This window comes from Cryptomeria japonica, chromosome 4 (assembly GCF_030272615.1).
Source record: "Cryptomeria japonica chromosome 4, Sugi_1.0, whole genome shotgun sequence".
Taxonomy (NCBI): Eukaryota; Viridiplantae; Streptophyta; class Pinopsida; order Cupressales; family Cupressaceae; genus Cryptomeria; species Cryptomeria japonica.
This window is the reverse complement of record NC_081408.1, coordinates 98,731,963-98,744,725: the sequence shown is the minus strand read 5'-3', so window position 1 is coordinate 98,744,725 and position 12,763 is coordinate 98,731,963. Positions and strand designations below refer to the sequence as shown.

General features: G+C 33.9%; 1 protein-coding gene across 1 annotated transcript; it reads right to left on the bottom strand.

Moving 5' to 3' along the window:
• Positions 1-2,058: 2,058 nt before the first annotated feature.
• Positions 2,059-4,150, bottom strand: LOC131032880 (desmethylxanthohumol 6'-O-methyltransferase-like). The gene is made up of 3 exons (XM_057963971.2): positions 3,372-4,150; positions 2,692-2,756; positions 2,059-2,569 (listed from the first exon to the last, which is right to left on the bottom strand). The coding sequence occupies exons 1-3, from the start codon at positions 4,057-4,059 to the stop codon at positions 2,267-2,269; spliced, it is 1,056 nt and encodes a 351-aa protein (XP_057819954.2). The 5' UTR covers positions 4,060-4,150; the 3' UTR covers positions 2,059-2,266.
• Between the last annotated feature and the right edge of the window lie 8,613 nt (positions 4,151-12,763).

Below are 12,763 nucleotides of genomic sequence, written 5' to 3'. Positions count from 1 at the left end.
GAACCCTAGTTGCTCTTCCCTCTTCCAACTCCAAGGAGAGAAGGGAGGTTACTAGGGTTGACGGTTTTCACTTAGGGGAGACTTTACATTCAAAAGAGGGGTTGAAACCCACAAGATCCAATCCCACGCAATGCGAGATTGGATTCTAAATGAGTTTCAAGGGTTAAGACAGCAAGGCTACCCTCTTTTGTAAAGAATGTGCATAGAATGATCAAGTTAGGAATGCATGAAAAGTGAGAAAGATTCGCTTATAAACTGAGATAGGGATATAGGATGAAGCTGCGGACCTGGAATTAGCAGTAAAATATCGATACGGCGCTGTCCTGCAAATTTGAGCAAAAGTTGACGGGACGATGGCGCCCGGCGTGCACACGGTCCTCTGAAAAATCTGCGAAACGAAGGGGGATCTGTTCGTCTCTGCACAAGGAATCCAGATCTTCAATTTCAGCCGCGTACCTGCAACCTACACACAGAAAAGAGAAGACTATTGGGGGGTTAGGGATTAGGGGTTTGCCTTTAGGTCAAACCTCGGTTTTGGAATTAACCAAGAAACGAGAAATGCTATAAATGTAAATGATTGTAATGTAAAACAAGTATTAATACCTTGTTGTAAGGATGTTTGTATCCTTATGTGCGAAGGTATAGATGTTGTTGTTTGTTGTATTGTTGTATGTTGTAGTATGTGATCTCCTCTTCAATGGTTGAATCCTTGTCTTGAATGCAACACTTAGCCTTGAATGGAGACTTAGAATGAACAATTGCTTGAAGGAATGTTTGAATGCTTGAATGCTTGAATGCTTGGATGTTTGAATATCGCTTCCGCCTTTTTTTCCATCCATCTATCCAAATGAGAGAGGAAAATGTCATTTATATACTTGTCAATTAGGGCTGATAGACTGATTCTCCCGACCTTAGGCCGACCAGGAAATGATATTTTCCATTTTGCAAACAAAAAGACCCGAAGTCCCATAGGAGACCGGGCCCAAAATAGGGCCAGGGACCAGGGCGCTGGGCGCCATGGTCCTGGGGGACCAGGGCGCTGGGCGCTCTGGTCCCACCTCCCGAGACAGCAGGGTGCAAGGAGGATCAGGCCAGGGTGCTGGAAAAATGTAGTTTTTGGTGTCGTGGACAAGTTTCGGGGTCTCCATTCAGGTTCTGTGTTGCGTCACCATCATGAAGACCCAAATGCGGTCGAAATTGCAAGTGTCGCAATTTTAGGATGCTACATATACATCTTTTGCATAATCACTCATTATTTTACATCAATCTTCAACAACATTTAATGATTAGATTAAGTCACAAGTAATGTAAATGTCCACCAATTTTTCATCCTTATCTTTTTTACTTTTATTAAATGAACATGAAGGTCCAACTAAAGTATAAGGAAATCACGAACTCTAATCCTTCCATAACAAATTAGATCAAAGCCCCTTAACACCACCTAGTCCTTGTTTAATTTAAATACTCATGAAGTGAACTTAATTATTATTTAGAATTTATTTATTTCTTTACAATATTATCCATTTTATTTAAAAATTCAATTTATCCTTTAGTTATGATCTATAAAATATTTTCTTAAGATCTTTCTTCTAATAACTTTACAAATTTATATCTTATTTCTCCTATTTTATTGATTAAAATGTTATAATACTCATTTTAAAAGCTTTATATTCCTTTTTAATATATAATAATATATTAAATTTCTTTTGTTCTATTGATTTTGTCTCTTTTAAAAATTTTGACCTACTATTAAGCTATGATTCTATATTTTTATTAATATTCTTTACTTACAACTTCTAGGTCTAAAATTACTTTCTTTGAATCTTTCAAAATTATTATAAATTTGTATTGTTTTAAATAATTATCATTTACTTTTATAAAAAATTATTTAAATGATATTATTTCAAAGAGAATAATAATTAATAAATCATTTTTAAAGATATGATTCAAATCAAGTTAGCTCAAATAAATTTAGAATTACTCTTACTATCTTTCAATAGAATAAGATTAAAGAAGTCATAATCAAATGATCACCGTGACAGTAGAATACAATTGTAATAACATTGAGAACATAAAAACTATTTAAAATTTATATCTGAAAATAGATATACTATAAATGCTGAAGCATTATATAGAATTTATTTTGATTGTAGGCCCTAACAATTATCATTATAGTGACACATATTTGAGAAGACAGGCAATTAAAGATCCACGCTAATGTAACTTGACTTAGATTGACGATTAATAATTTACTTTTGAATTCCGTTTAAACCTTGATGGCTTCTATGATCTTCAACTTTGAAAATGGTCCAGGAGGCTCCACCATCTTTACTACACTGAAGCCTGACTTTTGAAGCAACCTTTTCCATTCTTTCTCACTCCTCTCTTTTCCTCCGTTTGCAAGGACAATCATAACCAGATCTACAACTTTATCATTAGATTTATTTGACATTGACCCCTCCATTGTAATGTTTTCTGCCACTATGAGTTTTCCATTTTCAGGCAAAGCCTTGTGGCAATTTCCAAGTATCTGTTCGCATTTCTCCTCATCCCAATCTATGAATACATTCTGCATCACCCACACAAAGTGCAATTATATCTAAAAAGTTAATAGTGATATATGCCAAGGTCTTTCAAGAAATTATAACTATGTGAGATGGTTGACAATGAATTTTGTGTTTAACTTTATACCTTAACAAATATGGCATCTGCTGAAGGTATGGAATCGAACATACTGCCACCTACGTTCTCGATACCTGCATAAATGGTCATTGTATAAACTAAACATTTATTTCTTTGAGAAGATTACTAGCTTAGGTTTTGAAGAAAGGGGTTTCGAAGTAAGGGTTTTTTCTTTTATAAATCAGATGTGTCAATAAGTTCTTGGCCCTCCTAAGTTTTTTTCTTTTCTAAATCATACTGTAACATTGTTATTTCTTACATCTAACGTAGTTTGAAATGCTAAATAGACTAGCTAAAAACAAAACCTAAATTTTTTATTTCTTTGGAAACAATCAATTTATTATCCTAAATGGATTTAACTTTGTTTGTTTAACCTACAATACAAAATGAATTAGTACATTCAGGAACAGTTTAAATCACACACACTAAACCTACATTTTTAAGCTTAAAAATGTTAAACATTTAGAATTGATTGATATTTTCTAGGTTTAATACATTGCTTAATGTATATTGTCACACTAAGAATACACTTCTAAACTTAAAGTGTTAAACAGTCATAATTGACAAACATTCTTTAAACTTAATAAATTACTTAATGTAAAAAATTTAAGACTGATCTATATTCAACAACATAATCCTTTCTTTGTATACTTTTTGGTAAGTATACAAGAAATAAAGAGCACAATTACCTGCAATTGATGGGGCAGTCTGAACAACATGAGGAAGATCATAATTAATTCCGTGGATGTGACGATAAACCTTCACAATATGCGCCAAGGCCGTCCCTTTTCCTCCGCCCACATCAACCAAAGTTTTCACATCCTTGAAACCGTCATAGCAGCTCACAATTTGCTCCATACCCAGATCTGTAACCGTGGACATGCAGTCATTGACAACATTGTTAACAAGTGGGTCATCCTTCCCGTATGCCCACAAGTCCTTTCCATGAGCCTTCTCGAATCCATTAGTGTCTTGAAGCACACATTCATGAAGATGGTGCCACGACGTCATTAAAACAGGGTGAGTATGCATGAGAAGAAGTGGCACAAGGCTCCTTGGATTATTCTCCCTAACGAAGAACAGCTTTGTAGTAGCAGTGAGGCCATATCGAATATCAGATGAGTTATCGCTCGTCTGTGTTTGGACAAAGATACTTTTGGTAGAGAGATATGTGAGAATTCGAGAAAGATAATGCAGATTGGGAGTTTCAGTGGGGAGTTCTAAGGCGATCTCATCAAGTGTGAGGGATGCATTGGGGCCTGCTTTTGCGATGATATCAGGGATATTGAGGAGTATGGCTGATTTGAGAACAAGGGTGGGAACAAACGAGAAAATACTCTCTAAAGCTTGTTCCAGCTCACCTCCACCCATTGCCATTGGGTTCACTTGAGGTGTTCACAGCCGCTTCAGCATTGTGGGAACCCTTGATTATATAGACAATTTTGGTGTACTTAACAGGATCTCCGACTTAAGGTTGAAGAGGTATATACGTCTGTCTTACTTACTTTCGAATTTTTTTTGTTTTTGTTTTTTTTGATTATATAGACAATTTTGGTGTACTTAACAGGATCTCCGACTTAAGGTTGAAGAGGTATATACGTCTGTCTTACTTACTTTCGAATTTTTTTTGTTTTGTTTTTTTGTTAAGTCAGGGTATCTCCGAGTCCCAGCTTAGCATTCAAACCTTGCCAGACCCATCGGGAGATCTAGAATTATATGTAATTGAATTGAATTGGATGGAATGGAATTTTTTTATTATCTATAATATCAGGCAATTTGTTTCTGGGTCTATAGATAATTTATAGTATATGAGGCTATTCTATATTTCAATTATGTAGTAGACATCTATCTATAATTTTAATATGAGGCATACATGTTCTATTTGAGAAATGGCTATTGAGTCATCAGGATGCACTCCAGATGTTACATAACTGAAATTTTGGCTTCTGATAGATGAGGATCATTTGTAGCTGTTCATTGTACAATCGCCTCAAATAAATAACAACAATCTTCATCCATGAGAAGTCAAAAATTCGATTATGTAGCATCCAGCAATGAATAACATGATACATCTTGATAGTTGAATAACCATTTCCCTCTACTCCTACATACATAATAAACACTAAATTATACTTCAAATATGAAATATATACCATATCCCTTCAGGAAATTGATTCTCATCAAAGCTGAAATAAAAATGTACATGAAGATCAAAAAAGAAATTACAAATACAATGGAAAAGGCAACAAGTGAGACTCCCAAAACGAACAAGGACGGCCCAGAACAGCTACAGAAGCACTAAGCACGAAAGTGGAAATATGATGACTCATGATGTCACCTGACATCATAGTCTATTCTGCTTTAAGCTTTCGGCCTTGAAATTATCCTCCTTAGCAAGCAATTCCCCTACAGCAGAGACGTCTTTGCCATGGATTTCTTTCGATTCAAAGCTGACAATGACAATGTTGACTTTCAGAAAGAAAAAATCAAGCCATATTTGTCTGAAGTGATTTTATCATAATCATAGAAACTTTTGATGTTGAAATTGACGTCATCTTTGTTGACAAATTTGTCATTGTTGTTCATTGATAAATTTGTATATAATTGACAAATTTGTCATTGGTATCTTGGTATGGATTTCAAAATTATAAGTTTTCCAATTTTTTTTTCAACATTTACCTATGGTGCCTTTTTTGATTTAGAGGTGGCCTTAATAGTCTTTGTTATCAGCTTGGCGGTGCAGATTTCGCACCATTTCATAAACTATGCTAGACCCAAAGCTTACCTTGTTTTGTATATTATTTTCAAGGTCTTCCAACTGGTCCCAACTTAATCAACAACGTGGGAATTTCAAATTCTTCATGTTTTTTTTATTATCATAAAATATATTTCAATTATTTCTTCTGTTTTTTTCTCTAAAGCTCAACATGATTGAATTTGGATTCATGATTTCTTTAAAACTTTTTAGGAATTTCAAATTCTTCATGTCTTTTTTATTATCATAAAATATATTTCAATTATTTCTTCTAGTTTTTTCTCTAAAGCTCAACATGATTGAATTTGGATTCATGATTTCTTTAAAACTTTTTAGGTTTGTTTCTTTTTCTTGACACATCCAAATACAATCATATTTCATATGCTTTTAGGGTGGAGATATTTTTAAACACTTGGAATAATAAGATTTTTGTTATTTTTGTATTTTTTCTATTGATCACAAATTTTTGGTTTATATTAAACCTATTATATGTTCTAAATAAATTCAAACATAAGAAAATAAAGTTGAACTTGCAATTCCTCAATTATAGGTTTTGTTGGGCCACTAGAGTAATGTTCCATGTGTTGTTGTCAAGGTTCCTCCAACTCTTATCTCCAACAAAAATCAATTTCTATGTTTCTAGGTATCATAGAAGATGTATTTAGATAACTTGTGACAACTAACATGTTTATTCACAAGTATTTCTACCTCTTGTAAGTGGTTGTGGCCTCTTAGTTTCTACACTACTTCTCCATTAGCACTTGGAGAAGATAATATAGAAAGTTGTATTCTAGGAAATTACCTTGGTTGGATCTTGTTATTTCCCATGTCCATGTTTTTAATAAAGATAATAAAGGTGATAATGTTAATGATAGTAATGATGGATGAGACCCTCCTATGGATATATGATAGCCACAAGCTCAAATACCAGGATAATGGATAACAAAACCAAGTAAAGATGAAATGGAACTTTAGTGTTAGCTACTTCAAATATAGTAGGAAACCTCTATTTAGACTTTGTCAAATGACTTTCAAATCATGAAGAAACTATCCCAACCACAAATTCCCTACATCAATGGCGACAAGAGTCTTTAACTTTAATAGTAACTACCAAGAGTGATAGGAGTATTGTGAACTTAACAAAGTAAACTAAGTACATGATCTAGTGGAGCATGAAATAAAACTTTTCATTGATTAAATTCTGCTGTATAAAGAAGGCTAAATGACAATGTATTGATTTCACTCCTTTATTCAATCAACACAACCCCAAATCCTTAGTTACATTTTCCATAACATAGGTTTATTCTACTTGATTATATAGAGAAGTTAAAAACCTATAGTACTCCGTTTGATCCCTCTCAAGAATATTTGCCTTCCCTTGGCTAATTACAGAGAGCTCCCTCTTACATATATCATTCTATTCTCCTTTTCAAAAATCCAATACTCTAAAATAGTATCTTTCTCTCACCATTGTAGATCTTTGTTTTCTAGAAAAACTCCCACAATGTCCTTAACTCCCACAACTATGTGTGCCAAATAAGTAGATTAGAGGGATAACAAATGTGAGAATCTCCTCCAATGAACTTGCCCATGATATTCCCATTTAAACTCCTACAACATTTATGAAAGAGAAAATAGAAGAAGATTCTAATCTGAATAGATCGGCAAGCCAAAATGGAAGAAGAAAACATAAAAAACTCAACTATGAAAACAAGGAACAAAAAGAAAATTCAATGCCCCTACATTAGGTTCTCTAGGTGAGAGCATGAAATATAACTTTTCATTGATTAAATTTTGCAATATAAAGAAGGCTAGATGGTAGTGTATTGATTGCACTTATTTATTCAATCAACACAACTACGAATCCCCAATTACATTTTTCCATAACATGAATCTATTCAATTCAGTTATGTAGAGAAGTTAAAAACCTACACCATTATGTCAGATCCCTCTCAAAAAAAATTTCCTTCCCTTGGATGATTACAAAGAGATCCCCCATATCTGTCATTCTATTATATTTTTCTCAAAAAATAGATCATCTTCTAAAATGGTGTCTTTCTCTCACCATTGTAGATCTTTATTTTCCACAAAATTTACTCAAATTTTCTTAAATCCTACAACTAAATGTGCCAAATAATCAGATTAGAGGGGCACAAAATATGGGAATCTCCTCCAAGAAACTTGGCCATGAGATTCCCCTAAAATTTTACAGCATGTCTCAAATGAAAAATAGAAGAAGATTTTGATCTAAATAGCTCTACAAGACAAAATGGAAAAAGATACCATATAAACCCTAACTATGAAAACAAGGAACAAAAAGAAAAGTCAATGCCACTACATCAAGCTACCTGGGTGAGATTTTTGCAAGCATAGCAAAGGGAATTGGGTAGTAGAACCACCCTTTCAAGTTGTCAACCACTTGCAAAATACCCTCTATGATTGAAAATAACTACCTATATCAATTTACTTCTTCCAACATGTGAAAAAAATAGTACTTTTTTTACATAGTGAGATATATTTTGCTTTTCCATATTCACATGTGGATCCATGTCCACCCTGCATCAAACTACTCTTCCCAAGTACTCCCTAAATTCACTATCCAATTATTATCTTCATCTAAGTACAAACTATTTAAAAAATGAACTCTCTAGATTCATTTTTTTGCACCCATAATTTTAGTCTTCACATCCCATCTCATCACTATTACCCATGGGGTTTGAAATGTTTCTTGCCTCCATTGTTGCACTACGTTATTTGGCTCCATATTACCACTCCATTTCAATCATTACACATTCATGTAAAGAAACTTCAACTATATCAAATTTGTGAAAACTAAGATATTATCTTTTCATCCTTTGTAAGAATGTTTGTCCAACTTTCTCTCACTACAAGCCACTCTTCCCCGATGGCTACAATTTGAAGTAAGAAATCATCTTTCATATCTTATTTTTTTGTCTCCATCATCTATCCATGAAGACTATGGCCAATCTTTATTGTTGCCCCAAGATGTGCTTCTTGCAACCACCTTCAATTTCATTATTTTTTCTTCATGATAATTCTTCATGGCTTTGACATCTTTCACCAATTTTTGAATGAGCTCGAGCAAGTTGTTCATGTTGTTCGAGAAGGGGGAGTTCAAGCTATTTTGTCCCTAATGTAATTGATCTTTCTTTTCAAACCAAAGATTTTCGCGACCACCCAATTGAAAAAACTAGTTTGTCCTTCCATAGACGCCTTCACCACAACTTCTCTAGCCCCATAATCCACAATAGAGGAGCCCATATATTTACCCACAGGGGTATCCTTGTCCAGCTTGATTTGAATTTCAATATAAAAGTCCATATTTTGTTGAACCCCAACAATACCAGTGGGGTTTCTAGCCACTTTATTCTTGGGCACTCTAATTCTTTGAGAATTCTCTAGGGGAGGGGTTTTTGTTTTCATGCTAGAGGAAGAGTCCAACTCAAAAATCCTATTATTGCTATCCGAAGACAAAGGATTTGGGGCTTTACCCTTTTTAGTAGAGCCTGGGTTGCAAGAATCAGGAACAAACTAATTCAAGGGTTATGAAAAAAAAACCTTACCCTTAGAAGAGGATTTCCTTTTACAGGCTCCCAGGTGGAAGACATCTTCATCAGAGGCTTCAGACTTTGATGACTCATAAGTGTAGTGTCAATGAACATTTTGGGCATATTGAAAATTTTTTCTTTCTAGAGGTTGAGGGTTGGGGTTTAATCTCAAGAGATTTAGCATGTTCAACAATTAATTATAATGTTATAATACTCATTTTAAAGTCTTTATATTTCCTTTTTAATATTTAATGACATATTGAGTTCCTTTTGTTGTATTGATTTTGTCTCTTTTTAAATTTCTAACCTACTATTCAGCTATGATTCTATATTTTTATTAATATTCTTTTCTTACAACCTCTAAATCTAAAACTTCTTTCTTTGAATCTTTCAAAATTATTATAAATAGAAAATTTTAATTGTTTTCAATAATTAAAATCATTTTTTTTTGTAAAAAATATTCAAATGACATTTTCTCAAACAGAATAATAATTAATAAATTATCTTTAAACATATGATTCATACCAATTTAAAGAAAAAAATCTAGAATTACACTTGCTATCTTTCAATAAAATAAAATTCAAGAAATCATTTTAATCAAATGATCAGCATGACAATAGAATAAATACAAGAACATTGACAACATTGAAATCCATTGAAATTTAATTTTTGAAAATAGCTATACTGTAAATGTTAAATATTAGACATTAGATAGAAATTAATGTGTTTGTGGCTAGGCTGCTATTTATATTTGATGTATCTTTCTATAGCGTCCCATTGTTGGTTCCAGATCCATGAAAAATTTGAGGGTTTCAAGTCCCTTCAAAACCTATTGTACGGGGTTTCTGGTCCTCTCAAAACCTGTTTACCCTAATAAAAAACAATTATCATTATAGTGACACTTATTTGACAAGACAGGCAATTAAAGGTCCACTCTAATGTCACTTTCTTTAGATTGATGATTAATAATTTACTTTTAAATTTTATTTAGTCCTTGATGGCTTCGATGATCTTCAACTTTGAAAATGGCCTAGGAGGCCCCACCATCTTTACTACACTGAAGCCTGAATTTTGAAGCAACTTTTTACATTCTTTCTCACTCCCCTCTTTTCCTCCGTTTGCTAGGGTAATCATAACTTGATTTGCAACTATGTCAATAGATTTGTAATATTTTCTACCACTATGAGTTTTTCATTTTTAGGCAAATACTTGTGGCATTTTCCAAGTATTTTTTCACATTTCTCCTCTTCCCAATATATTAATACATTTTGGATCACCCACATAGAGTGCAATTGTATCTAAAAAGTTAATAGTGATTTATACAAAGCTCTTTCAAGAGATTATAACTATGTTAGATGGTTGACAATGAATTTTTTGTTTAAATTTTTACCTTAACAAATATGGCATCTATTGAAGGTATGAAATCAAACATACTACCACCTACATTCTTGATACTTGCAGAAATGATCATTGTATATACTAAACATTTTATTTCTTTGATAAGATTATTTGGTTAGGTTTTGAAAAAGGGGTTTTGATGTAAGGTTTTATTATTTTCTGTAAGTAAACTTGCAACCAACTTTATGACAGTTTCCACATAACCCAGTTTAGATTTCAACAAAATATCAACATAGAATACACATGTAAAACCTTTGCTCAAGGTTGAAGGAGCCTAGAAATACCCTACTTGTAGTTGTGGGAGCCCTGTAAAACCCACTATCATGGTTGAGGGATCCTGGAAAAACCCTTTTTTTAGCTTTTTGTAGGGAGAGGCTAGATGCTAGCATTTTTCAAGGGCCCAGCTTGGCCGGTTTTGTTTTATGGTTAGGATTGGGCTTTGTGTTTTTTTATGGCCCAGAGACTCTGTTATAGGTTGGGGGAGCTTGGTTGGCTGAGGTTGCCTGGAAATCCCTCGTTCTCTATTTTTATTGAGGACCATTATCTGTTGACTTAGTTCATATGTTTGTGCTAGTATTTTATGTAATGTTTATCTTTTGATAGTTGGCTGGTGTCTAGTTGGTTGTGGTTGCCTAGTTTTCTTGTTCATTCTTTGTGCAACCTTTGGGTTTTGTGAGCTAGATGACCATAAGTCCAAAAGGTTTTAGGTCCTTTTTAAAAACCTTTGGTTCACTTCCAAGTAGTCTTGTCCATTCCTTGGTGGTGGCTCTCTAACTGTAAAGGGTTTCAGGGTCCCTTCAAAACTTGTTTATCCTAATAAAAAACATACCAATCAAAGATGACATAAGATATACCTTGGGAAAACCCTCATGAGGGAAAAACCTAGCCTCCAAAAGCATCTATCACCATTTAATATTCAACAATGCAACTTTACAATACAACTGTGAAAGCTTCTAAAACCCCATCCATCAACAAGCCATCAACAAGCACTCCATATGAACAAGAATGTAAGCGCACATCCCATGCCATGCTTCCAACCTTCACAAATGCTAAACTTGGCTAACCTAGCTAACCCAAATAACTACCTTTGTGGTTCCTTTTATAAACACAATCTCCGAAAAAACCACCAAGTGGTATTACATCAAAACCATGTACTGAAAAAGCATGTGCAAATACCAGGGGCTACCTACCCCCTTGACTGCACATCTAATTTTAGGTTTTTCATAAAATTTATTTTCCCAATATAAAATAAATACAATATGATATATCCCAATGTTACAATAAAACTCATCAAGTGGTCCCAATAATATTCCTAAGGAATCTCTACTTGTTACATGTCCATGTGCAACATCAATTAATTAAATATTACATTACATGTCTATGGGAAACTCATATAATAAATAAATATCACAATTACAAACATTATTGAGCAAGGTGTACAACACCTATTTTCCCAACATTCTCCCACTTGTTGTATACATTGCATAAGGGGTAATAAGTAACCACAACATGAACAAGGAAATGATCCCTCTAACACATATACCAGCATGGAATCCAAGTGCTCCATGTGATCCATCAAGATACCTAGAATAATAAATAAAGTGACCACCATCTCATAAATGAAAGCTCTCACCCTCCACCATGCCACTTCCACTGGACATGAAAAGGCCATCCAAAGAGAAAGCCACACAATCTGTCCCATCAAAATGTAAGTCCCATCTCAACTAATATCCAAACATAAACACTCAATCCAAAGGTAACCAATGCATCGGTAGCCGTCAAGAACCAATAACCATAGCTGAAATAGCACCCATGGCTAGTTCTAACACATCCAACTATCCATACCTCCAAGGTATACAAACATATCAAGTGAATCTCATATCATCAACATGTACAACCCATAACATGCAACCATGAGATCCAAATGCAATACTTGTCACATACACACCTAGAAACTCCCACTGCATATGTAATACCAAATTAAAAATCAATCCAATAACAACATCTCATATAAAGTGTAACCATAACCATGTAGTATCAAGGAAAATCCACACCAATAAGTATAACCTGTAAACCAATAACCTGCAAGTACAACTCCCACCACAAGTCTCCAATGCTCTCCCATTTTCTTCACAACCAACAAAGAAAAGAGATAAAGGAACCTCCATGTCAACTCCCACATGACATCACATGATCACAAGCTAGTGAACACATAGCTCCAAACAACCTCAAATCAATGTAATGTGAAACTCAGCATCTAGGAAGATAACCAAGACCTAACAGAGAAATGCTACAAATCAAAACTTGTAGCATGTACTTCTACATACACCTCTAAATGCCAATTATATCAAGCGTGATC